Raw genomic sequence first — 26,007 nt, 5'->3', positions numbered from 1 at the left:
GAATGTTTCCTTCCTCAAAATTTGACCTTAATATAGCCTAGCCTGATGTTTCCTGGGCAGCAAAAATAGAATCATCTTACAGCACTGTTCTCTTGCTTTCAATGCATTAGAAGTTTTCTCAAGTACCTTTAGGTGAAAGTCATGTAACTTCATTACACCCTGCCATGCTACATTGTCTGGCTTATAAGGCATTTATTTTAGGGCCATCAGTCACTGAATTTCTATGTAAAATGAACTCATGTCTCTTGTGGCGCAATAAGCAATTATTTGAACTGTCTTGACTAAACTATTTATTTAGGCACCTAACCAGTTGATTAAATAATACCACTGGACTAAGATCCTTTGTTCTTCCAGCAAAGTGCAGTACAGTTTGGTCCCAGCTCACCACTCCTGCCTCATTTCATACTGCGTTCCTACTGCCTTTGCCTTTGCCTTTGTGCCACTCTGGCCTTTCGGTTTCTCAAATGCGCTAGGTTTCTTTTGAACATGGGATCTTTACATATGCTCTCAATCTGCCTGAAACTTTGCTTTCCTTGCCTGTGTAGCTCTCTCCACTCTCTCTGACTAGGTCAGATTCCCCTATTATAAGCATTTTTTGCTTCTTGTACCTTTTTTTCATGGTCTTTAGCACAGCTATGATATTACATTTTTGAATGATTACTTGATTAATGTCCATCTTTCCTACTAAATTTGAAGTTCCCTGAGAGTGTATCGGTTTTTACATATTTTTGCATCCTACTGCATGGCACCTGCAAGGCACTCAATAAATAACTATTAAATTAAGTGAACTGTGAATTTAAATTTCATTTGTGAACTCATTTATTTCATAGATACAGCTTTATTCTATTACATTGTTATCCTTGTTATTTAAACCTTCTAAAACACAAAAGAAACCAAACACATCTGAAAAGACTTCTAAGCATAAATAGTTGAAAGCATAAATATAGTTATCTATTTAATCAAAAATTGATGTTTGTCTTTTGTACAGTAGAGACAGTTCTTTAAAGATATGGTAACTTTCTCACGCTGCATGATTTGGGGAAACTTTAAATACATTTTGAGTATCAATATATTCCCACTTCCAAGCAAGATTATACACAGAAAAGTCTGAAACATCCTCAAAGCCTTTTACATTTCAACAGAGGGAGCCTAATGATTTTACTAGGCAACGTTGTTATACAGAGTTTTCTCAGTAGAGTGAATGCTAAATCAGTTATCCAGCAAGTTCATGTTAAAGGAAAGATGTTCAAAGAATTATTCCACAAGACTTCTCATGCCTAGATCTTCAAAGTATACCTGCGTGGTTTAGTGATACTAAACTATAAATAATTTTGAAGGAGAGAGAGAAGTTTGATGGTTTAATAAGAAAGGGGTCAGATTTTTCTGGACACTGAGTTTGCTGGATGCAGAGATACTGTTTATAAAGATAAGTCTTTTCTTCCCTTTGTAGCTGATTTTTTGAATTTCTTAGAAATATCTGCTCTAAATTTCTTGCTTCTTTCCTGAGTTTACCCATAAACCAAAAACTACATAATACTTGAGTGCAACCAAGAGAAAAATCTATCCATGATGAATGTCTTTAACTCCTCCCTCTTGCTCATGAGCCATATCTAGCCAAGCAGCAAGTACTGACCATTCTGTCACATGAGTAAGGCTTGGCTCCTACCTTTCTTCTACCTATCCACCCTGGGAATATCCTAGCTTAGCACCAATAACTTCTGAAGCATTCCATCCCACCACTAATTCCCCCACTCACTGTTGGCATGGTTGCTTCTGAAATGCAAATCTGAGTACTCCCATTTAAAACATTTAAATTGCTCATGATAACAACAACAAATGAATATAAAATTTTTACTGTATACCAAGTACTGGTCCAAGTATTTTATATATATGAACTCATGATTATTCCTTGGAACGGTAAATCTAGAAACTATTGATAGGGACAGGAGGCAGGTAAATTCTGGGCAGAAGAGAGTAGGTCCCTAGTGAAGGCCCCACCCTCAAGCCAAACAGCCTGATACCACAGCCCAAAGTGAGAACTTATGTCCCTGTTTTCCCACTTGAATGTTGCCTTTTCCAAAACCACCCATGGCCCACCCCACCCCCCATCATGTGCCCATAAAAACCCCAGACTCAACCAGGAGAAAGGAGGAGAAGCAGTTGGACATTGGAGACTACAGTTTGACATTGAAGAGAAGCAACTTGACTTCAGAGGGATAGCTTGATGGCATAGCTTCAGAGAGGAGTCCGGTCAGGCACAGCTGGACTTCAGGAAAAGATTACCTTCCTGTTCTTCCTCCTTTCAGCTCCCCTTCACACTGAGAGCCCCTACATTTACCAAATCCAGTTCATTCATGTGACCTCATTCCTCCTGGATGCTGGACAAAAACTCAGGTGCCACAAATGTGGATGCAAAAGACTGTCACACTGACCCTCCACTGATCTGTTACCACTTAAGCCATCCACAAATGGCAAAACTAAAGTGTTACTATATGTAACACTCCTTCTGGGGCTTCAGGGGTCATGGGCACCCCCGCCTCACCCTTGCCTAATGCTGCTGCAGGTCCCTCACGGAGTTTTGCTCCTGCCAGCACCTGAAAGTGCTCAACCCAGCTCCTGCACCTGCTCACCTGTGCTCCCCCTCCTGCAAGTGGTTGAGAGCTGTGGACTGAGTAAGCAAGGCACCCCTGTTGCAAGGCTCGCAAAGGGATCAGGGAAGTATCTGGCTTCACTATCAGTCATCACATTAGTATAATCATAAAACTGACATTAATTGAGTGTTTACTTTGACCAGGCACTGTCCTAAGCACTTCACAATATTAACTCATGTATCCCTAAAGCAGATAAGTCTGGTTATTTTGGTATGGTCTTTTTTTTTTCACAATTATAAATTAATTAAATCATTAAGTAGTGGTTAAATAACTTGCCCACCATCATATGGCCAAGCGGAGAGGTGGCTTTCAAACCTAGGCAATTTACCTCCATCCAGAGTCCATGTTCTGAAGCACTGCTCATACTGATTTTCCAAATAACCCCCCTAATTTTGTAGCCTGGCACACAGTGCTCATTTGGTTCTCTTTTCCAACCTCATTTTCACTAGGGTTGCATTTGCCTATCTTGCATTTTATTCTGTCACATGGAACTAAACAAATGCTGTCGTAAATGGATTCTTCACCTAGACCAGCTTGATTAATTCAAACACTCTCTTTATTCTTTTGTACAACATTTGTCTGAGGTCTGTGACCTAGAATGCTCACAGCTAAAAGATTACTCTGTAGGCATACTATATTCTTTTGTTTCCACCAGCTAAAATGTTTGCATTAAAAAAAACAATGGTGATTATTCTCAAACATGCTAGTTGTACCTATTATTGTAGCAATCTAATGTAATTAAATATATGAAACATGAGTAAGAAAAAAACAGTCAAATGTTTTGAAAGACTAACTTTTAATGAGTTTTCTTTTTTTAAATGGCTGTCAAATGCGGTGAGATAACTGTGAAAGGCTGGGGAAAAATTTGTAAAAATCTAGAATCATTCTGTACTCATATTTTGTCACAAATATCTTTTTCATTCCAATGCAGAGAAACTGAAACTGGCAGTTGTAAATAGTATAGTATGGGTGTGGTATGTGACAGAAAGATTTTTCAGAACTTCAGCTTATGGATTCATACACAAAGAGAATGACTTCTTATCTCAAAAGATTGGTAAATAAATTGTGTATTACATGTTTTATAATTCAGTGTTATGATTAAGAAATGAGAGTATGATAAATTCCATGCCTTTGCCAACTTTAAAAAAATCAAGCTGACAACTCTCAGTTTGGATTGTATTGGATGGAAGGATTTCTAATTGTTGAGGTATGGTACCATATGTGCCATCACACCTACAGTCCAGTCAAACTACAGAATTCAGGGTTCTTCTAATATTAACCCATGATGTACTGATGTACTTTATGATCTCTCATCTTTTGCCATTGAACGTGCTTTCCTTCTGCCCAAAATGCCTTTTCCTAAACTCCTTTACCTGATAAGTTCTATTTATCCTTTAGTTTTGAATATTACCTGCTCTAAAATCTTTACAGACCTCCCATGACCAGCTAGATCCTCTTATATATATTCGAAACAACTACTCAGGAAAAAAAAAAAAATGTAACTAAAAATTAAAGGGAAAGAATGAGTGTCTTCATCCTTTTTATTTTTTTCTTTAACGGGGATAAGACAGTTTTCAAAAATCTAATTTTAAGGATAGTGAAAACTTAAACTTTCCTAATCCTAGTATGTTATTCTTAATAAATCTCTAAGGCAATCACAGATGTGACAATGATTTAACGATTAATGATAATATTGTGGTGCTGAGGATGGAAGTCATATGACAAGGGAATCGTGCAAAATTTTGACTTGGAAATGATTTGACCCAAAAACTTGTTATTTTTTACATGTTATGGTCAGGTCGATCATTTCTAGGAGAGAAGTCCTGTCAGTAATAGATACACAACTGCAAGGCAGGTCCCTAAATGTGAACACATAACTAAGTGAGACAGCAGATGGTAAGTAGGGTTTAGGTGATTGTAGAGGTTTCCATGGTAAGCATATTTTATCTAATCAAAGTGGTATTTTGTAACCATGAAAAGAATATAATTGTAAGCATTTATTATCTAAGTGGGATGATTTTTGATAAGGGTGAAGCAGGATTGCTTTTGTTCAAATGAGATAGACATCCAATCAGAAAATATAGAGATTATGTTAATTATGTGGTTCTGGTGCTTAAGAAGTAAGACAGGACTCTCTTGGACTCACTTTCACTGACAAATCACAGTTTAACCTACGACGCACTCGAACTATAAAGCTGAAGTCCTTACATACTTTGCTTTCCTAGTGATCCTTCTATGGCAAGCCCGTAAAACAAGGGTGTGAGTTGCATTTAATTAGGTCTCAGTAAGAAGCAAGCTATAGTAATATGTTTTGTTTAAGGTACTGAAATAAAAACAAGCATATAGACAGGGAATAGAACAAAACAGAACACAAACCCTGGGAATAAATCCATGCATATAACTGATCTTTGAAAAGGATGCCAAGAATATACAATGGGGAAAGGTATTCTCTTCAAAAAATGGTGTTGGGAAAACTGGATATCCATATGCAAAAGAATGAATTGGCACCTTATCTTGTACCATACACAAAAGTCAACTCAGAGTGGATTAAAAACTTCAATGTAAAACCCCAAACAGTAAAGTTCCTAGAAGAAAACATAGGGAAAAGCTTCATGATATTGATCTTGGCAGTGATTTCATGGATATGACACTAAAAGTACAGTCAACAAAACAAAAATAAACAAGTGGCACTATATCAACTAAAAATCTTCTACAGAGCAAAGGAAACAATCAACAGAATGAAAACACAACCTGTAGAATGGGAGAAAGTATTTGCAAACTGTATATCTGGGCTTAATCCATATACAAACCGCAAATGTGGTTTTAGTCTCTAAAATATATAAGGAATTGTAATCTCTAAAATATATAAGGAACTCCTACAACTCTATAGTAAAACAAACCAAAAAATTGATAACCTGATCAGAAAATGGGCTAAGGACTTGAGTAGATGTTTCTCCAAAGTAGACATACACATGGCAGACCACTGATATGAAAAAAATGCTTAATGTCACAAATCATCAGAGAAATACAAATCAAAACCACAAAGAGATATCACCTCACACTTGTGAAGATGGCTATTGAATAAACAAAGGCAATGAATATTGGTGAAGGCGTGGAGAAATTGGAACCCTTGAACATTGTCGGTGGGAATCAAAAATAGTATAGCCACTATAGAAAACAGTATGGAGGTTCCTACAAAAAAGTAAAAATAGAGCTACCATATGATCCAGCATCAGCATCTTAAACAAATATGTGCACCCCTGTGCTCATTTTAGCACTTTTCACATCAGACAGCATATGGAAACAACCCACATGTCAGTTAGCAGGTGAATGGATAAAGAAAATGTGGTGTAGACATACAATGGAATACGATTCTTAAAAAGAAGGAAATCCTGCAATATACAACAACATGGATGAACTTGAGGACATTATGCTAAGTGAAATAAGCTAGTCACAAAAAGACGAACCAACATTACTTGATTTCATTTATATGAGGTATCTAAAATAGTCAAATCAATAGAATCAAAGGGTAGAATGGTGGTTGCCAGGAGTTTACGGAGGGGAAAATGATCTGCAGGCATAAAGTTTCAGATAAGCAAGATGAATAAGATCTAGAGATTCAGAAATCTGACATATAACATTGTACCTATACTCAACAATATTGTGTCCTACACTTAAAAATCTGTTGAGAGAGTATATCTCATGGTAAGTGCTTTTACCACAGTAAAATTTACCCAGAAGAAATACACGGCCGCATACCACGTATACTCAGATACTGTCCCTGTAATCAGTGTTAGCCTGGTATGTGTAGCAAGCAAGGGCGCCACACTGGGAGAGCCTAATTGTATTGAATTCATTGAAGAATGGCTTTCACCGGTAGCTGGCTGTTCAGCTGAGTCCATTTGGCCCTCAGGCTGCTAGTCTTAGGAGGATAATTAAGTATAATGTTGTCACCTTTTTTATTAACACCCTTCAGATATTCCCCATTGCCTACAAAATAGAGTCTATATTTTTAGATTGATATTAAAGTCTCTCTACGGTCCATCCCCAACCTACAACCTACATATGGTGGTTTCCATTAAACCACATTTCAGACAAACCAAAGAACTTAGGGTTTTTCTAACATGAACCCTTGATACAATACATATATATATATATATATATGCATCTTTTTATAATTCACGACATATTTATATTTTATTTTTCTAATTTTCCAGATCAGGATCAGCCCAATCAGAATTAATCTTTTTTTTTTTTAAAGGAGTGTGGACCCTTAGTTAAGTGTACAGGCTTTTAGGTATCTGGGTTTAAATACTTTATGTTTGTTTGTTTGTTTGTTTGTTTCACAAAACCTAATTTACTGTCATTTATTAGATGATTTTTTCTATAATTAATTGATAGTAGGCTGTTAATATCATCATTATATTTTGAATCTACCATTTATCACATTTTGCTTTGTGGTATTTTTTCTTTACTTATCTGTTATACATAAGGTTTTTGAGGTTAGAAGCTTTGTCATACTTAAAATTTTAATCTGCCTTAACCCTCCAAAATCATGTACATTTTAGATATTTTTAAAAAATAAATGTAGACTGAGTTGAGTTGATAGGATTGTACCTTACTAATCATGTTAAAATCATAACTTGTGGCAAATCCAAATACTGTGTCTTTCAATAATATTTATCCTTCATATAGTCTTGTAGCTTTGATGCAAATCAGTCTATAAAGTCTGTAAAATGAATCCATTCAGATAGTGCTTCTGCCATATATCTAAGTCAGCCAAATATCTGTACTTTATATCTACTTCAGATATATCTAAAATATCTTTGAAATATTTTAGTTTGTAATCAGAATCTAAGCCATCATTTAAAAAAATCTGATATGTTACTGACTGAATTTCCTACTAAGTATGCAAGACAAAATAGTCTTCACTTAATCAGGATAGCAACAAATAGCCTTCTTAAATAGTATTACTTATATGCAATATCTATATCCAGATTGAATTCCACTTTTTCTAAAAATGTAATTGTAAAAGAAGCTTCCATCAGTATGGGTAAAATGTCCACAAGGGAGAATATAAAAAGAAGTCCTGAAATGTGTTAGTCCTATCGGTTTGGCGTTTAGACTCAATTTTCACAAACTAAGTCTAGCGCTGTTAACAAACTAACCTCTCCAAGCCTCAATTTTTTTTATCTGTAAAATGACTGTGTTACCTGAAGATACCTGAAATCCTTTTCAATTTAAGATAGTATATGATGCTGTTACCAAAATGAGGGAAATGGCAACCCTAAATTGTTTATGGTATTCTAGAGGACTACTACCAGAATCCATACTCATTCATCCATTTAGTCAGTATGTATTTATTGAGTATGTATTGAAAATACACACAGGCACGGTTTTAGGTATCAGGAAGATGGTGCTAAAATCTCTACCTCCGTGGAATTTGCAGTTAAGTGAGGAAGACAGACAAAAACATCAAGTAAACAGTGGATAGATTATAAACCCAGGAGTAGTTAAGTACTATGAAGAAAAGTATGCTGAGGAGTAGAGTGTGACAGGAGGAGCTATTTTAAATAGAGAGAAGGCATTTAAAAAGGAATACAGAACATAAATTAGGTTAGAAAAGAAGTCTGAAGAGAGAGTATTCCAAGCAGAGAACAGCAAGTGAAGCGACAGCCACAGTTAGAAGGGTCCTTGGTATGCTTGGAGGAACATTGAAAAGGCCCGTGTGGTTTCAGTGGAGTGAGCAAGAGGCGATGAGGCCAAAAGTGTAGCCATGGCCAGATGGTATAAGACAGTAATTCCCAGAAGAAACAATCCACACATACCGCCCCCCCACCACCCCGGCCCACCCTCCGGACATTTGGCAATGTTTGGTGACATTTTTAGTTGTCACATTAGCAAAATGGATGCTACCAGCTCTAGTTTCTGGAAGCCAGCAATGCTACTAAACATCCTAAAATGCTCAGAAGCACCTCCTGACTCATTGTTTGACTCAAAATGTCCATAATGTTAAGGTTGGGAATCTCAGATAAAGGACTTGTAAGCCAAAGTAAGAAGTTTGTATTTTAACTGTGATGGGAATACACTGGAAATGTTCAGTAGGGCAGAAGGATGACATGGTTGGATCTGTTGTGTGGAGAATGACTAAAGATGGAGGAGAGGAGAGACATGAAAACTAGTGAGCAGGTGACTGCAAGAGTCCAGGAAGGAGACGCTGGTGGCTTGGATGAGCATGGACGCTAAGGAGGAAAGGAGAGAGATTGTTGTTCTCCAGATATAAGTAAATTGAATCCTGGATTTTTTTCCCCTTTTTGCTATGGTTTTCTATCTGGCTTTAAAGTTTCATGAAGTGATTTAGATCATTTGACAATTTACATTTGGAGGATAACAATTGGCCTACATGGCAGGGTGTCAAGGGGATGTATTTATGGAGGATTGACTCTTCAGTTGAGATCTTCACAAAAATAGGAGAAATTACATCTTATAAAGATTCACTTTATCCTCTTGAATCCAGTTTCTTAAGAGTCAGACATATACCATACCAACCTAGTGGAGATAGAAGTCAATTTTATGCTGTTTATTATTATTTGGGGTTACATTTAAAGTTTAAAAACCTTATTAAAAATGATTTCCTGCTCTTCCTATCTGAATTGAACATTCCCTGATTTTTCTCTTTCATAAAGAAAAAGTCAGGCTTATAATCGAGCATATTTCTTGGAAGTTGAGAACTTTGTTCTCTAATTATTGTGGCTTAGGTCATTGATAGCAAATATTCAAAGATATACAAAGACATACAAAAATATTCAAAGTTATACAAGGCACAAAATAGCCTAGAACATTTTATGTGAGCTTTATGTTTAATAGCAAACATACACAGGTGCTCTGATCCATAAGTCCTTTCATGCTTTGTAGCCCAGAGAATTCATTGGTTAGCACCCTGCCACCCACCGTGTACTATTAAAACAAAAATGTCCTATATTGAGAAAGAAAAATAGATCTGACTTCTAAACAATTCACTGCCCTACATTCATATGAATGCTGGTAGTCTGGGCGTTGCAATATGGGTTTGTAATGTAGGTTCATGTAGGCTGAAGCAATTTGGGCTTGAATTAGCAAGAGTCCTTATTTGATACTCTATAAAAACTTATTTTATTCATATTTATATTTAATGAATAATCTATAGCTGTCAAATATGGAATGTAGTATGGCATTTCTTTTAAGAAGTCATTGTATTCTCTTTCTGTAGTACTATCGTTTGTATGAAACTGTTGGAATAATTCATAAAAAGGAATATTCAGTGAGAAAAATACATGATATTAGCAAACTAATCTTTGCTAACTTTGATTAGGTGGCTTTATTATTTTGCACCATTTGTCACGTAAAAAGAAAGATTCCGATTCAAATTTAGCCACATTCCAATGGGTTCTTGTAATGTATTTGTATATTAGTAGATATGTTATTAGTAGATAAAGAAGGATTAAAAAGCCAAATGCAAAGTTCATTCAAAAGATACTGTATCATTCTACACTTTGAAGATCAAATAGTTTCATAATCATTGCAGGCAATAAATAATGAGTTGAGTTAACAGAGAAATTATTTAAAAATAAAATTACAAGCTCTATAAAGATCAAAGGAAAAGAAAGCAAATCAGTTAGTTCATATGTCTTGATTAAAGAGTTGTCTTTTTGGCTCCAAAGGCCTAAAAAGTTAAAAATGTTATTAACTCTGAAATAGGAGCACAAAGACAGGTTTGCTGAGCTTCCCACCTAGAAGAGGATAACAAACTTTATTGTAATGACTATGTAGAATGGTTGCTAAGTTTAAAAAAAAAAAAAAAAAAAAAAAAGGCCAGGCGCGGTGGCTCACGCCTGTAATCCCAGCACTTTGGGAGGCCGAGGCGGGCGGATCACAAGGTCAGGAGATCGAGACCACGGTGAAACCCCGTCTCTACTAAAAATACAAAAAATTAGCCGGGCACGGTGTCCAGCGCCTGTAGCCCCAGCTACTCAGGAGGCTGAGGCAGGAGAATGGCGTGAACCCGGGAGGCGGAGCTTGCAGTGAGCTGAGATCGCGCCACTGCACTCCAGCCTGGGCGACAGAGCGAGACTCCGTCTCAACAGAAAAAAAAAAAAAAAAACAACAACTCAGGAAAAAGAGCTTATCTTCTAGCTAAAGAGTACCTTCTGATTCTTTATGAATGGTATGACAGGAAGAGCCAGTGTAGACTCAGCCCATCAGTACGTGTCCCAACTCTTAAATCTTTCCCTCGTAATTTTACTCACAGATGGGGGGCAGTCTCTAGGGAAGTAGAGAATGTGTTTTATTTGTTCTGGCTTTGGGTTTGGGTTTGTGGTTTTGTTTTTTCTTTTGCCTTCCCAATCTATGCAATCAATAGCAAACTTTTTAGAATTCTAGTATATTACTTAAACAAAAGTGATTATTTTAACAGGCATCCTGTTAGAACCAGCATTTGAGAAATCCTTAGCATAGCATAGTGAGCAGTTAGTTGAGGACCCTTAGCAATGGCAAAATGAAGGATATTTCCATGAACTTGATTTGTCCTCTGTTCTTGCCCTCTAACATTTATTTACTGTTGCATTCAGTCTCAGAGGGAAGAACTAAATGGGAGGATTGCTGGACATATTGCCCTTAATTAATATTCCAACTTTTATAAATTACTGTTTGTTTTCTTCTTTTTTAATTTCTGCTTATTTCATTGCTATGACACAATTATTGGTATTTAAATCTTTATGTATTGAATGTATATATGTATATATAAAATATTTTATGTCTATTATAATTACTTTTTTATATGAATCCACATATAATTTACACAAAGGCATAAATAAGGTAATATCATAATGCTTTGTTTGGAAGTGTTGTGTGATTGTTTTTTTGTTTTTTTGGGGTTTTTTGCCTATGCTCTTCCCTTTTTGCACTTTCTGTAAGCTCTCTCATCCTCCACCCATGTCAACAACCCTTCGTATATCTTCAATGTAATTTTCTTTATGTAGTGTAATGCTTCCTATATTCACATTCACATTTGCATATAGTGACTTTTAAACCTTTCCTTTTTACAAAGGATAAATCATATTGTGTGCTTTTCTGCTTTTCTATTTGATAATTTTTGAAACATCTCTGAAGTTAATTGATGGCTCTAATTTGTTCTTTTTATGGATTATATAACATTCCATGGTATGCACATACCATCATTTATTAAACCTTCCTGTTTTAACTATTATCTTTACATCCAGATTTTTTGCCACTCTGAACAGTGTTATGAAAAACATTATTGTACCTGTGTCCTTACATAGTTATGTTATGTCTCTATCGCAGGAGTAGAATTGCTAGATCACAAGGCAAATAAATTTTTAAAATGTTTTGGATGCTGCCAGATTGCTTCCAAAAAGATTATAGCTCTTCCTATTTCTACCAGCAATGTGAGAGTACATGTTTCCTATACCTGTGCTAGCAGTATGTTTCAGCCGTTGACTATAAAGTCATGTTTACTCTAGTTCGTATTTTCCTGACTACTAGTGAATTTAAGAAGTTTTTCCCGTCTCATCTGTCACTTGCCTATTTGTATCTTTTATCCATTTTCAATTGAATTGTCTTTTTTAAACATAATTTCATTATATATGCAACATCTGTACATTTTCCCCCCATAGATACTGTTAATCGGTTGACTTATGTATTTATAGTACCTTTTGTCTTTCAAAAGTTTTTAATTTCAAAATACTCAGATATTTTTGTATGTTATTTTACAGCATACCTTTTGCTTTTTAATTTTACTTAAAAAGGCTTTCCTCAATCCTACTTTATACAGGTAGCTTCCAGATTCTTTATTTAAAATCAGCAAGAGGATCACTTGAGGCCAGGAGTTGGATGCCAGCCTTGGTAATATAGTGAGACCCTGTCAGTACAAAAAAATAAAAAATAAAAGTGAGGCATGGTGGCACATGCCTGCAGTCCTAGGAACTTGGGAGGCTGAGGTGGGAAAATTATGTGAGCCCAGTAGTTTGAGACTACAGCTGCAGTGAGCTATAGTCATGCCACTGCACTCTAGCCTGGGCAAGAAAGCGAGACCTTGTCTCTAAAAAAAAAAGCAGAATGCATTGAAATGTATTTTTTCCCTACATAACTAGCACATTAGCATATGGAAAAGACCTACAAACTAAATGATGATGATGCAAACACCCAGGAGATTATTTTGAGAGAAGATTTTCTAAACAAATGCAACAATACCAATTATATTAAATATTGATTTTTCTGAAAAATAAAATTACACAAGTTCACTATTTTATTTAAATTGGTTTGCCAGAAGTCGTCCATAGAATAATGATATGATTCACTATTTTTATCCATGACAAAGTCCAATTTAACAGTAAGTAAACTAATTATGGTATTTACACCTTTAACATTTTATGCAATCTATCATCATTTTAGCAAAAACTAATTTTAAATATATTTTCTTTACAGTGTGGAGTTATCTTTTCTATATTCAGTCAACTTACATAATGTCTGTAATTATGCTATAATTACAATACTATTTTCACTGTTTTACTAGGTTGGTGCAAAAGTAATTGTGGTTTTTGTCGTTACTTTTAAAAATGTCAAAAACTGCAATTACTTTTACACACAAATCTCATCTAGTCAGGAGGTTGAGGTGGGAGGATAGCTTGAGGCTAAGAGTTGAAGAGTAGCCTGGGCAACATGGCAAGACCCCATCTCTAAAAATTTTTTTTTTAATTAGCGGAGCATGGTGGCACACACCTGTAGTCCCAGCAAAACATGATTGTGTTTGCAGAAAATTCTGAGAACTCTACAAAATGAAACTAGAATAAGAGAGTTTAGTAAGGCTGCAGGATACAAAACCAATAGAGAAAAATCAACTACATTCCTATGTAGTACAATGAAAAACTGGGAGTTACAATTTTAAAATATCTTTTAAAATAACACTAAAACAGCAAATACTTAGATATTAATTTAGGAAAATATGTGCAAGACTGTTATGCTATCAATCTCACAACAGAACAGAAACATTTTCAAAAACCTTTAAAATTGGAAAGAAATGCTATGTTCATTAATCAGAACACTCAATGTTGTTAAGATGTCATTTCTACCTAAAATTGCTCTATAGATTCAGTGCAATCCCAATCAAACTCCCAGCAGGCTCCTTTGTATAGACATGGACAGGGGATTCAAAATCGTTTGGAAATGCAGAGGACTTAGAATAGCCAAAGGGGTTTGGAAAGGAGTATAACAAAATTGGGGGAATCATCGCACCTGATTTCAAGACCTATAAAGCCACAATTATCATGGCAGTATGATATTGGTATAAACATCAATGAAACAAAATAGAGTCCAGAAAAAGACTCATCCATATAGAGTGATATGGTTTGACTATGTTCCCACCCATATCTCTTCTTGAAATGCAACTCCCACAATTCCCACATGTCATGGGAGGAAGCCAGTGAAAAGTGATTGGATTATGAGTGCAGGTCTTTCCTGTGCTGTTCTCATGATAGTGAATGAGTCTCATGAGATCTGACAGTTTTAAAAAACGGGAGTTTCCTTGCAAAAGCTCTCTTCTCTTGTCTGCCGCCATATGAGATGTGCCTTTCGGCTTCCTCCATGTTTGTGAGGCCTCCCAAACCACGTGGAAATGTAAACCACGTGGAAATGTAAGTCCAATAAACCTCTTCCTTTTGTAAATTGCCCAGTCTTGGGTGTGTCTTTATCAGCAGTGTGAAAATAGACTAATACTAGGGCAAATTAATTTTAACAAAGTTAACAAGGTAAGTCAAGGGAGAAAGAATAATTTTTTCCAAAAAATGGAAAAATTGGATAACCATATATAAAAAATTGAAATTTGAACGATATCTCAGACTGCATAAAAATTATTATAAATAGCCTAAAAGTATAAAACCAGAAGAAGAAAACACAGGAGAAAATCTTTGTAATTTTTGGGTTCAGCAATAATTTCTTCTGAAAAACATGTACTTTAAAAGAAAAGTGTTTTAAATAGACTTCATCAGAATTAAAAAATGTATATTCTTTGTAGAAAAAAACTGTTAAGAAAAATTTAAAAGCACACAGATTAGGAGAAAATAGTTACAAAACATCTCTAATACAAAATTTATATCCAGATTATATAAAGAATTCTTACAACTCAGTAATAAGACAAATCACTGAATTTAATTTTTAAAAGTTGAATAGATAATTCACCAAAGAAGATATGCAAATGACAGATACATGAAAAGATGCTCAAATCATTAGTCATTAGGAAAATGCAAATTAAAACCATTCTATGCCCTTAAAATGGCTAAAATGGAAAGAATGATAATATCAAGTGCTGGTGAGATGTAGAACAACTGAAACGCTTAAACATTGCTAGTCCTACTGCTTTGGAAAACAGTTCTGTAACCAAACGCAGGTCCCATCCCTCACCCCTTGCAGTGTCTAATTAACAATAATGAGATCTGACAGAAAATAACTTTATTCCAGAGGTAGCTGGGGGAGGTATTACAAGCTCTTGCCTTGAGGGTACCACTTCAGTCTTCAGGACAAGAAGGCACGGGCTTTTAAAGGGGACTTGGCATGAACAACATGTAGAGGAGGGAGTGAGGAGGGATGGGGTCTTCGGATGTCTTACCTGTCGGGTGGTCTGGTTGGTGCCAATGTGGGCAGAGGCAGGTTGTAAATTGAGGCTACGTCCTGGTGGAAGAGAGTTCTGGAGGCACCTGGTTTGCTTCAAGGTAGGGTCTCTGGGACTTCTAAGCAAACTCATAGATAAGCTTGCCATGCCTGGTGGAGAGAAGGTAAAGGCTATATTTGCCTTCATTAAGAACTAAGTAGGAGTTTTTCATGTGTCTGTTGGCTGTATGAATGTCTTCTTTTGAGAAATGTCTGTTCATATCCTTTGCCCACTTTTTGATGGGGTTGTTTGTTTTTTTCTTGTAAATTTGTTTGAGTTCTTTGTAGGTTCTGGATATTAGCCCTTTGTCAGATGAGTAGATTGCAAAAATTTTCTCCCATTCTGTAGGTTGCCTGTTCACTCTGATGGTAGTGTCTTTTGCTGTGCAGAAGCTCTTTAGTTTAATGAGATCCCATTTGTCAATTTTGGCTTTTGCTGCCATTGCTTTTGGTGTTTTAGACATGAAATCTTTGCCCATGCCTATGTCCTGAATGGTACTACCTAGGTTTTCCTCTAGGATTTTTATGGTATTAGGTCTAACATTTAAGTCTCTAATCCATCTTGAATTAATTTTCGTATAAGGAGTAAGGAAAGGATCCAGTTTCAGCTTTCTACTTATGGCTAGCCAATTTTCCCAGCACCATTTATACCTGATGTAAATGACGAGTTGATGGGTGCAGCACAGCAACATGGCACAAGTATACATATGTAACAAACCTGCACGTTATGCACATGTACCCTACAACTTAAAGTATAATAATAATAAATAAATTAAAAAAAAAAAAAAAGAACTAAGTAGGAGGTGGGGGGAAAAGAAAAAGAAAAATAATCATTTTTTTCCTTTTAAAAATAGGATATTTGACCACAGTTTGACAGTTTAAACATTCACTTAGCAGGTGAGCCAACCATTTCATTTGTAGAAGAGAAATGAAAATGTGTCGTACTTATACTGCAATGTTCATAGCTGCTTTAGTGTTCATATTCAAGAATCTGGGGTACTGTGCTCACTATATGGGTAATGGGATCATTCAAATCTCAAACCACAGCATCACGTAATATACCCATGTAAAAAACCTGCACACGTACCCCCTGATTCTTAAATAAAATTTGAAATTATTTGTGTAAAAAGTCAAAAATTAGAAACAGCTAAAATGTTCATGAACTATTGATTGATAAATTCTGGTACATTCATATAATAGTATACTATTTTTTAAAAAAAGTAACAAACTACTTTTGTTTGAACAATGTGAATTGATCTCAAAAGCATTAGACTAAAGTAAGAAGCCAGAAGTAAAAGAATACATATTGTATGTTCCCATTTACAGTCACACCTTGTTTTATTGTGCTTTCCTTGATTGCACTTTGTAGATGTTACATTTTTTATAAATGTAAAGTTTGTGGCAGCCTTGCATCCAGCAAGTCGATTGGCACCATTTTCCTGAAAGAATATGCTCGTTTTGGGTGTCTGTCAGCATTTTTTAGCAATAAAATATTTTTAAATTAAGGTATGTATTTTTAGACATAATGTTATGGCACACTTAATAAGCTACAGTATAATATAAACATAACTTTTCTAAGCACTAGGAAACCAAAAAAGTTCTGTGACTTTGTTGCAATATTGCTTTATTTATTTATTTATTTATTTATTTATTGAGGTGATCTGGAACTGAACCAACAATATCTTCAAGGAATGCCTGTATGTAAAATTCTAGAAAAGGCAAAACCATAGTGACAGAAAGCAGCATAACAGGGATTGCCTGAAGCCAAGGATGAGGGTGGGGCAGATTTGCTCGCAGAGAGACATGAAGAATCTTTTTTGGGTAACTCAAGTGTTTCGTATCTTGATATAGATAGGGATTATGTGACCGTTGATTTTTAAATTCATTGAGTTGTATACTTAAGATTGCTGAATTCTATTTCATGCAAATTATGCTCCAGTAAGGGAATTCTACTGTCAATTTAATTTTCTTTCTTTTTTTTTTTTTTTTTTTAAGGTAGTCCATGTTTTTTTCTCTGGAAGCTTTTCAGAATTTGCGGTTGGGAGTAGTGAGACTTCAGTGTTCTACAATTTCATTACAACATATGATGGTGCGATTTTTACTTGTTATTTGCACTGATTGCAGAATCTGCATTTGTAGCGGTCAAAGGAAAACTTCCCCTTCGCCCTCTGAAAACTGACTGAAAAGTAACTGACAAAAGGCAGATTAATAGGAGTGAAGTCATACAAAGTGCAACGGAGGCTTCAGTCACAGAGCGAGTACACCAGGCAATGGAGTACAGATCATTTTATACCCTTCTTTTTAGGGGGAAGGGAGATGGGGAAGTGTGGAGAATTTTAGGGTGGTAGTAAATGGTTTTTATGGGAATTCAATGGGGTTGAACATACAATGGCCTGAGACAAGTTGGACCCACAAAGCAGACGATGGTTTGTGACCAAAGTTTATTCAGGTATGTTGAGACTTCAGACTTTCTTCCTGCGATATGAGTTGAGTTAATGAAAACTCAGGGAATGGACCAGAGGTAACCATTTTCTTCTGAGCCAGTCTGGACTTCAGGGAGATGAGGGAACTTCAGGGAACAGCTTCATCATGAGCTTTATTTAGGAGAGACAATGGGTTGAGAAAACAGGAGGTGGAAGGAGGTCAGAGAGACCTTGAGGCTTCTTCAGTTGAACACATCAAAGTGCCATATTTTGGGTTATCAATTTCTGAGGCCCAGCACATTTATTCATTCATCAATTCGGGAAAATCCTCTACCACCATCTCTTCAAATATTATCTCTTCCTTGTTTCTTTTTATTCTCTTTCTTTGGAATTTTGATTACACTGATGTTACATTTTCTTACAATGCTTCCCATATCTTTCTAATGTTTCTAATATTTTCCATTTCTTTAGTGCTCTGTATTGAATTCTACTCCAGTTCATTACTTCTTTCTTTATCTCAGAGTAATTTGCTTTTTAACCCACTTATTTAGTTATATATTTTAATTTTTAGAATTTCTATTTGGTTATTTTTCAAGTGTCTATCTTTCAAATATTATATTCTTCCTTACTCGTGTATTTAATTCCCTTTATACTTTTAAAAGTATTTAAATATAGCATGTATATTCATAAATCCAGTATTTGAAGTTTGCAGGAGTCTAATTTTGCTACTTATTGTTTGTCCTGACTCACTAAGGTGGGTATTTCCAAATGAGTTTGTAATTTTGGATTGTGGGTTCCTGTTGGCTGGGATTTATCTATAGAAAACCTGAAAACCACATTTGAGGGATTATTCTCTGCCAGATGCCTGGGGCCGATTAAAGTTGATTCTTAACTGTGTGAGACTACCCAAATAGTGTGAATTTGAACCTTAGTTTCACTTGAGAGCAGAAGGTAGATTCTCAAAAGAGAGTTTTTTTCTCTTTCAGAGGCCAACACTACAAAGGCAAGTGTTCTTTTTACTTTTCTTTCCTGATGGTGGATTTTTTTTTCTGGTTCTATCTGTCAACAGTGATAAAGAGACCTAGTTCTAACTGCTGATCTTTCTGAGTCCAGAGCCCCTGACTTCTGGTCCTTCAAGACAATGAAAACCATGGATCTAGTATCCAGGGAGCAGTAAATACGCTCAGGGCAGCCACTATGGACAATGAGAAAAACTAAGAGAATAATTTGAAAAATAGATAAGAATACCTTAAATCAATCATGAATTATTAATATAAATAAGTGACCTACTTGAGAGGGAGAGAAGGAAAGAGAGAGAGAGAGAGAGAGAGAGAGAGAGAGAGAGAGTGTGTGTGTGTGTGTGTGTGTGCGTATTTGGGAAATACTTTTAATAAGTTCTTCCTTTCTTTCTTGTGGTAACAAGAATTACCTAGACAATACTTTTGTATTCACCCGATGACACTCAAAAGATTCAGAGACTTAAAAATATTGTTTTCAAGGTCAAATCAAATTGGAGGCAATGATTCTTTATTCCATTTATAAGACCTAGGTAACTTGTCTTGGTAAAGGTAGTACTAAAAATGCCTTTTCTTTTAGACAGGTAGTTAGAATACCATACAGAGCTCATTTTTGACTGTCAAAACCAAAATTATTTGCAAGCCATAGATACATACAACCTTGTAGGCTGACACCTCACTTAACTGTTAAATCACCTAAAAGATTATCTTGTCTTTCTTTTATGTGAATTCAGGAGCACAAAGCTATTTAAAATTCTTTCTCTAGAGAAATTCTATTAGGAGTATTATATTTCTTTGGCAGTCCTAAAAAGAACCAGCCCAATATTTTAACATCATATTTTTTAAAGCTACTTTGGATTATTCTTTAAAAAGTTAGATTGAAACCCAAGAAACAGAATATGCACTGGGATACAGCGTGAATTTTACCAGGGTTTTTCTATAGCTCTAAGTGTTCTTTCAAATCTGTCTGGTATCTAGGAAACCACTCTGTATTAGCATAGCAATATTCAAATATACAAGAGACTAGTAGGTAAAAACACAAATAGATTGTACTTTCCCCTACTACTCCCTGCATATTTGAATATGCAGAACCCAAATAGTGTTTTTACATGTAAGTTTTAGAGTGTCCCAGAAGGACATAAGAGCAAAAGAGAAAAAAGATTGATTGTACCATTAAAAATAGTCTGTAGTTACAGTGCAGTCATCGGGAGAGGAAATTACTGAAGCGTAGTTCAGGTAATTTTAAAAAACTGATGCTAATAGATGACAGAGGCTGAACACATTCTGACTTATAAAATGAAAGAAAATAATGGACAAAGGAAGACAATAGCAATAAAAACTACCACTTACTGGGTTCTAACTATACATCGGAACTATATTCAGTGCTTTACTTAAATTAAAAACAGTCTCAACTACAAGAGAATCCACTTATCAAGTGTTTAATGTATGCCACTTTTATCTATAGAATAATTGTTTGAGTTAGGTATTGTTATTTGCCCAGTTGTGTAACTGAGGAAACTGACACAGAGTTTCATCAACTTGTGCAGATCATGTAAGCTTGAAAATGTTAAGTAAGATACAAAAGCCAAGACAGGCTGGCTCCAGAGTGTATGCTGTATAACAATCTTTCCATTTTATTTTCATCTAACTACTAACCTTCATTTCAGCCCAGTTAGGGCAGGAGTCTCTGGGCCATGGACTGGTACTGGTCTGTGGCCTATTAGGAACTGGGCCACACAGCAGGAGGTAAGCAGCAAGGGAAGCTTCATCTGTACTAACAGCCACTCCCCATTGCTCCCATTACTGCCTGAGCCCTACCTCCTACCAAATCAGCCGTGTGATTAAATTCTTACAGGAGTGTGAACCCTATTGTGAACTGCGCATGTGAGGGATCTAGGTTGCATGCTCCTTATGAGACTCTTATACCTGATGATCTGTCACTATCTCCCATCACCCCCAGAGGGGACCATCTAGTTACAGGAAAACAAGCTCAGGACTCCCACTGATTCTACATTATAGTGAGTTGTATAATTAATTCATTATATATTACAATTTAAAAATAATATAAATAAAATGCACAATAAATGTAATGTGCTTGAATCGTGCCAAAACCTTCCCCCACCCACCCTGGTCCATGAAAAAAAAATGTCTTCCATGAAATCAGTCCCTACTGCCAAAAAGGATGGGGACTGCTAAGTTAGGGTATGTCTTCTCCCATTTTAAAGATGGGGAAATAGAGGTAGAAACTCTAAGTAACTTGCAAAAGATTACTTGTGAGTAATAGTATCAAGATCAAAACTGGTCTACTCTGTTTCCAGAACCTATATACTTTCCACTCTATTATTCTGCCTTTATGACAGTATTTTTTATTCTTCAGTTATTCATTCATTTAGTCATTCATTTAACAAATGTTTATTGAGTACTCTGTGCAGTCTGTTCTGGACTCTGGGGATACTCTTATGAACAAAAAAGGCAAAGTTCCAAAGATTGCATTCCAGTGGAGGGAAATAAAAAATAAACAAATAAACCCATAAATGTATATCAAGTGTTAGCAGGCTCAATAAAGAAAAATAAAGCACTGTAAGCAGCTAGAAAATAATAGGATAAAGGCTATATTTAAATTTTTCAGATAAGATGGTCAGTGCAAGGAAACGTGTAACTGTCACTGGTCTTTTAGGATGCTGTTGCTTTCTACCACAAGTATCCTGGCTTACATGACGTTAAAACTCAATCTTGGTTTCATATCACTCTTCTGGTTTCTGGAAGAATATGCTTGATTTAAAACTCACCATGTCATTGCAGAAATAATTTTATGCTGGTTTTCCTTTGTAATTCTTGAATGGTTATTTGAAGAGACAAAATTGGTAATTGTTTTCTTTCTGAGCATTTATCCAAAATACCCAGCTTAATAAGGTGAACAAACATTTGGACTGATTTGGAGAGTATGCCTTGCCAACAATTAAGTAAAAGGATATTTTCTTTGTCATTAACATTTATGTAGAATATTAGTTCTTAGAAGCAGTCTAATAATAAAAGCTGTAGTGATGTCAGGAACTAATTGACTGATTTTAATTGAAGAACACTTATATTACAGAGTATATGATGGTAAGATGTGTTCAACTTGTTTTTCACTTTTCTTTAAAAAGCTGAAAACTTTCTTCCCAATAGTAATTAAAAATAAACAGCAGTCATTAACTTACTGTGGGCTTCTAATAGCCACAATATTGCTTCCTTGCATGAATGATTTACTGATCTAAAGTAAAGTAATTCAACACTGAAATTATCTTGAAAATTAAAAACCATCCTAGGTAATGAATAGTTTCAGTTTCTGTAGCACCAATTTATGTTTAGTTTTTTTAAATGTATTCTTCTGCACATATACAACTTGCTAACTAATAAAAATAGTCTCAAAGGGACACCACCTCAAAGAACAGTATGTATGCCAAGCTCAGTGTCTGAACTCTGCAGGCTTGGAGGTGATATTTATTCATTCCTTCATTCAGCCAACACTTACTGAGAAGCTTCTTTAGGCCAGGTGTTTTCCTGAGCTTTTTAGGGGATAAAAGAAAAAAAAATGCAGTATCTGCCCCCAAAATAACTTCTTATTATGGGATTAGGATAATATTTTATTGTAAGCCTGTCTCTTTCATTTAGTTGGTTGTATCATAATTTATTGAACCAATTCTGTGTTGTTGAATATTTAGGTAAGTTATTATTATTTTTTGCTATAAAAAGCCTTGTTTGAACACCCCTTGTAGTGAATAAATGTGTCTGTATTTCTGATTTTATTTTTCAAATGGATTTCTACAAGTAGAATAACTAAGTCAAAAGACACAAACATTTTAGTATCTTAAAAATGAACCAAAAAGTTGCCTAAAATGGAAATACAGGGAAAAACATTATACTATTATACATTGCTACGAAAACTGTGTGAGATAGCCTTTTCTTAGTCCATTTCCTTGCCAGCATTAAGAATATAGAATGTTTTGCAACATGTGTATCATTGATCTTTAGTCTTCACAATTCTTAAAAAATTTTCATTTTTAGGAATACTTTAGTGCTGGTTAAAAATTTTCAACTGATATTGATAGTTTTTATCTAATAAGAAGTTATCCAGATTATGTTCTTTCCTTTATTTCTTATGCTGAAATTTAGAGTATTAAGAGGTTATGAAGTGTTGTCCATTGGTTTGAGAAGTTTGACTGCAAAAAATGAAGATTGTAGTTGTGCGTGAGTCTGTTGGAAAAGTTGAATATTAACTTAAAAGTAAATGTTAAAAAACCAAGTTAGATCTGTATTTTTGGGGGGTTTATTGGATTTCATAAATACATATTTAGAATATTGTGAATTATATTAAACACATTATATTTAGTGTCAATACATTTTTTCTAAGCACAAAATTCTTACCTGTAGAAATATAAAAAGAAAAAAAATACTGTGAATAGATTCAAAGGGCTCTAACCACATCTTCCTTAAAAATGAAATTATGGAGAAGCTTCATGGTTAACCTGTCTGTAACATCTATATAATATTTTTGCCATTCCTGAATTTGTATGCTCAACAGTTTGATCTCTTTTCTATTCATATCTCAGTGGTTACACTGTTTATTTCCAGAACCATAGGACACAAAAACCGGTATGTCAAAGTCCCCCGTGGTCACATCTGGGTTGAAGGTGATCATCATGGACACAGTTTTGACAGTAATTCTTTTGGGCCGGTAAGTCATCTTTTATCTTCTTGTTGATATAATTGGATTTCAAAGGTGAGAACAAAAGTATGTCAGATAGGTTATTCGGGTAACTCAGCCAAGACTGATCATGAATTTTATAGTGGAATAGTTTATGTTAGAAAATTTCCTTTTAAGTATCATAGATAAAGTACACTATTACTGTGTATGTAGGTATGTGTGTGCACATGTGTTTCTTAGAAAAAAAAACTCATACACTTCAAGAAAGTTCCAAAAAATGCTTTTGGCCAACTACCTTATTCCAAATTGGAAGATCTTTTTTTCTCCCATGGGAATACTTTGTAGCTTATATTTTCAGTTGATGTTTAGGTCTTGTACACATTATGTAGGCATCAGTTTTCTAAATCATTAGTTTAAAATGCAAGTGTAATGGAAATCATATTAGTAAATGTACAGGAAGCAAATTTTACCTCTACCCTCTTAGGGTCCCGGCGGGGCCTGAGAATTAAATTGACATAAGACAGAGTCATAGGAGAAAAGCCAACAAATTTAAGATAAGTTTTAGGTGGCACAGGAGCCCTCATAAAGAAATGAAGACCCAACAGGTGGAAAAACGTACATACTTTTATGTTAGATTGAACAAAGAGACCTAATTGTGGAAAAGTAACTAAATTATGTGGTGAGGCTAAAGGAAGATAATTATTTTAACACATTTTAACAAGGTCTGTTGGTACAGAACCCCCTCTGTGCCCCCTGCCATGACTTCCCATGAAATAATGTTTTTTTCTCCTGGTACAGGAAGGGCATCTTTCACATGAAAAATTGTGTCTCCTGCTTTCAGGAAGAAAAGGAAAAGATTAGAATGCCCTTCTTGCATCTGCTGTTTGTCAAGTGCCTTTAGCTTAAGTTATCCTCATGTCAAAGTGGCATATTTTGGAATGGCATAATCTGTCACCCTTTATAAGTAGAATGTTAGAATTATTGAGTTTATAGTAGACATGCAGACATTCCTTATTCCGTGCTTGCACTCCATAAAATTGAGACTAAACTGGTATTTTGGGAGTTTTTTCATGTTGAATGTATACAGAAATTCTGTATTTATGAATTCCTGCAATAGCTCATAATAAAAAGTGAAGAATCTTTTAGTTAACTGGCACTACACCTGCTTCTCATTATCTAGTGTGTTTAAAAGCTTGGATCTTCACTCATTAGATTTTCCTAAAGGTAAACATATCTGTACTTGTTAACATATATGTAAGTTGAGCATCCCTAATCTAAAAGTCTGAAATCGGAAATGCTCCAAAATTCTCATATTACTGAGCACCAATATGATACTCAAAGGAAATGTTCATTGGAGCATTTTGGATTTCAAATTTTGGGATTAGATATGCTCATCCAGTAAGTATAGTGCAAATCTCCAAAATAAAAAAAAAAAATCCAAAATTTGAAATACTTCTGGTTTCAAGTATTTTGGATAAGGGATATTCAACTTGTATAAGTTAATATTGAATACCTTTAGATATGTTTGTGAAAAACATTTTATCCATATAGTTTTTTCTAAAATTTAATGTTGGTGGTCTCTAATAAAACAATTTCTTTCACATAGTATGAGGGCACACTCCTGCTGTCACTAATGGAGCAGCCACTTTGACTCATCTTTGGCTGACAGTACAGTAATAGAGCTAGAGCTGGATAAACATATATGACTGTGTGGAAGATAACTTTAGGAAACTACTCCTACTTCTTTTTTTCTAGTTGCAGTGATGATAATAAATACTACTAAGACCCTTTCTTGCCTTTGAATAGTAATTATTACAAAAATATAATATAATTTTTGTAAGGTATACTAAAGTGAAATAAACAGATTGGAAATGTTTTAGGTCGCTTACAGTGTAGAAGTGACTCTTGTGACAATATTTTGTAGCAACTCGCAAGTGAAAAAGATTACCTAAAAACCATTTTATGTCTCTCTCATCACAGATGTGATTGGGTATGAAATATTTCCATTATGTATGATGTCTCTCTGAAATATCTTTATGCTAACCCTCTTGAGTTTATGATCATTGCACAATGATAGAAAATGTCCTATCGTCTCATGATACGGATTTGCCAATTTATGACTTTAGTTTGCATTTCTAGTGTGATAAATACCTTTCATAAGTTTACTTTAAAATTTTGATAATTGTCTGGAAGTGTTGTTCAGTGCATATTACTACTTGATTTTACTGGATTATATCATAAAGACTTGGTGATTCTAATGTGTTGCTTTATAATTGCTCAGAATATTTTCTAAGCATTTCTTTCAGTAATTTCTTTCTCTGTGAAAGACATTAGTGTCTTTTCCTTTACGACACCTGGTTCTATGTAGATGAATACATTTTCTATTGTAGCCATGATGTTCTTCACCAGCACACAAAATAACTGATTATCGTAGATAGTGACAAATTTTCTGCCTGCTTTAAAATGGAAGCACATAAAAAGTAAAGTTTGTATTTGTATTTGTATGTATCTATAGCTGTGACATTTCTAAT

General features: G+C 35.0%; 1 protein-coding gene across 12 annotated transcripts in view; it reads left to right on the top strand.

The window, feature by feature from the left end:
• IMMP2L (inner mitochondrial membrane peptidase subunit 2) overlaps positions 1 to 26,007 on the top strand; it is an 872,645-nt gene that overhangs the window by 636,496 nt on the left and 210,142 nt on the right. For 10 of the 12 annotated variants that reach the window (XM_005550543.5, XM_065542467.2, XM_005550544.4 and 7 more), the window contains one exon: positions 23,404 to 23,506. The exons of the other annotated variants lie outside the window; for them this stretch is intronic. In XM_005550543.5, coding sequence (XP_005550600.1) covers positions 23,404 to 23,506 — 103 coding nt within the window. The remainder of the gene's footprint in view (positions 1 to 23,403; positions 23,507 to 26,007) is intronic. 12 annotated transcript variants of the gene reach the window in all.

The sequence above is a fragment of the Macaca fascicularis genome, chromosome 3 (genome assembly GCF_037993035.2).
Source record: "Macaca fascicularis isolate 582-1 chromosome 3, T2T-MFA8v1.1".
Lineage (NCBI taxonomy): Eukaryota > Metazoa > Chordata > Mammalia > Primates > Cercopithecidae > Macaca > Macaca fascicularis.
Note: the sequence above shows the minus strand (reverse complement) of the source record. Positions and strands in the feature narration are given on the sequence as shown.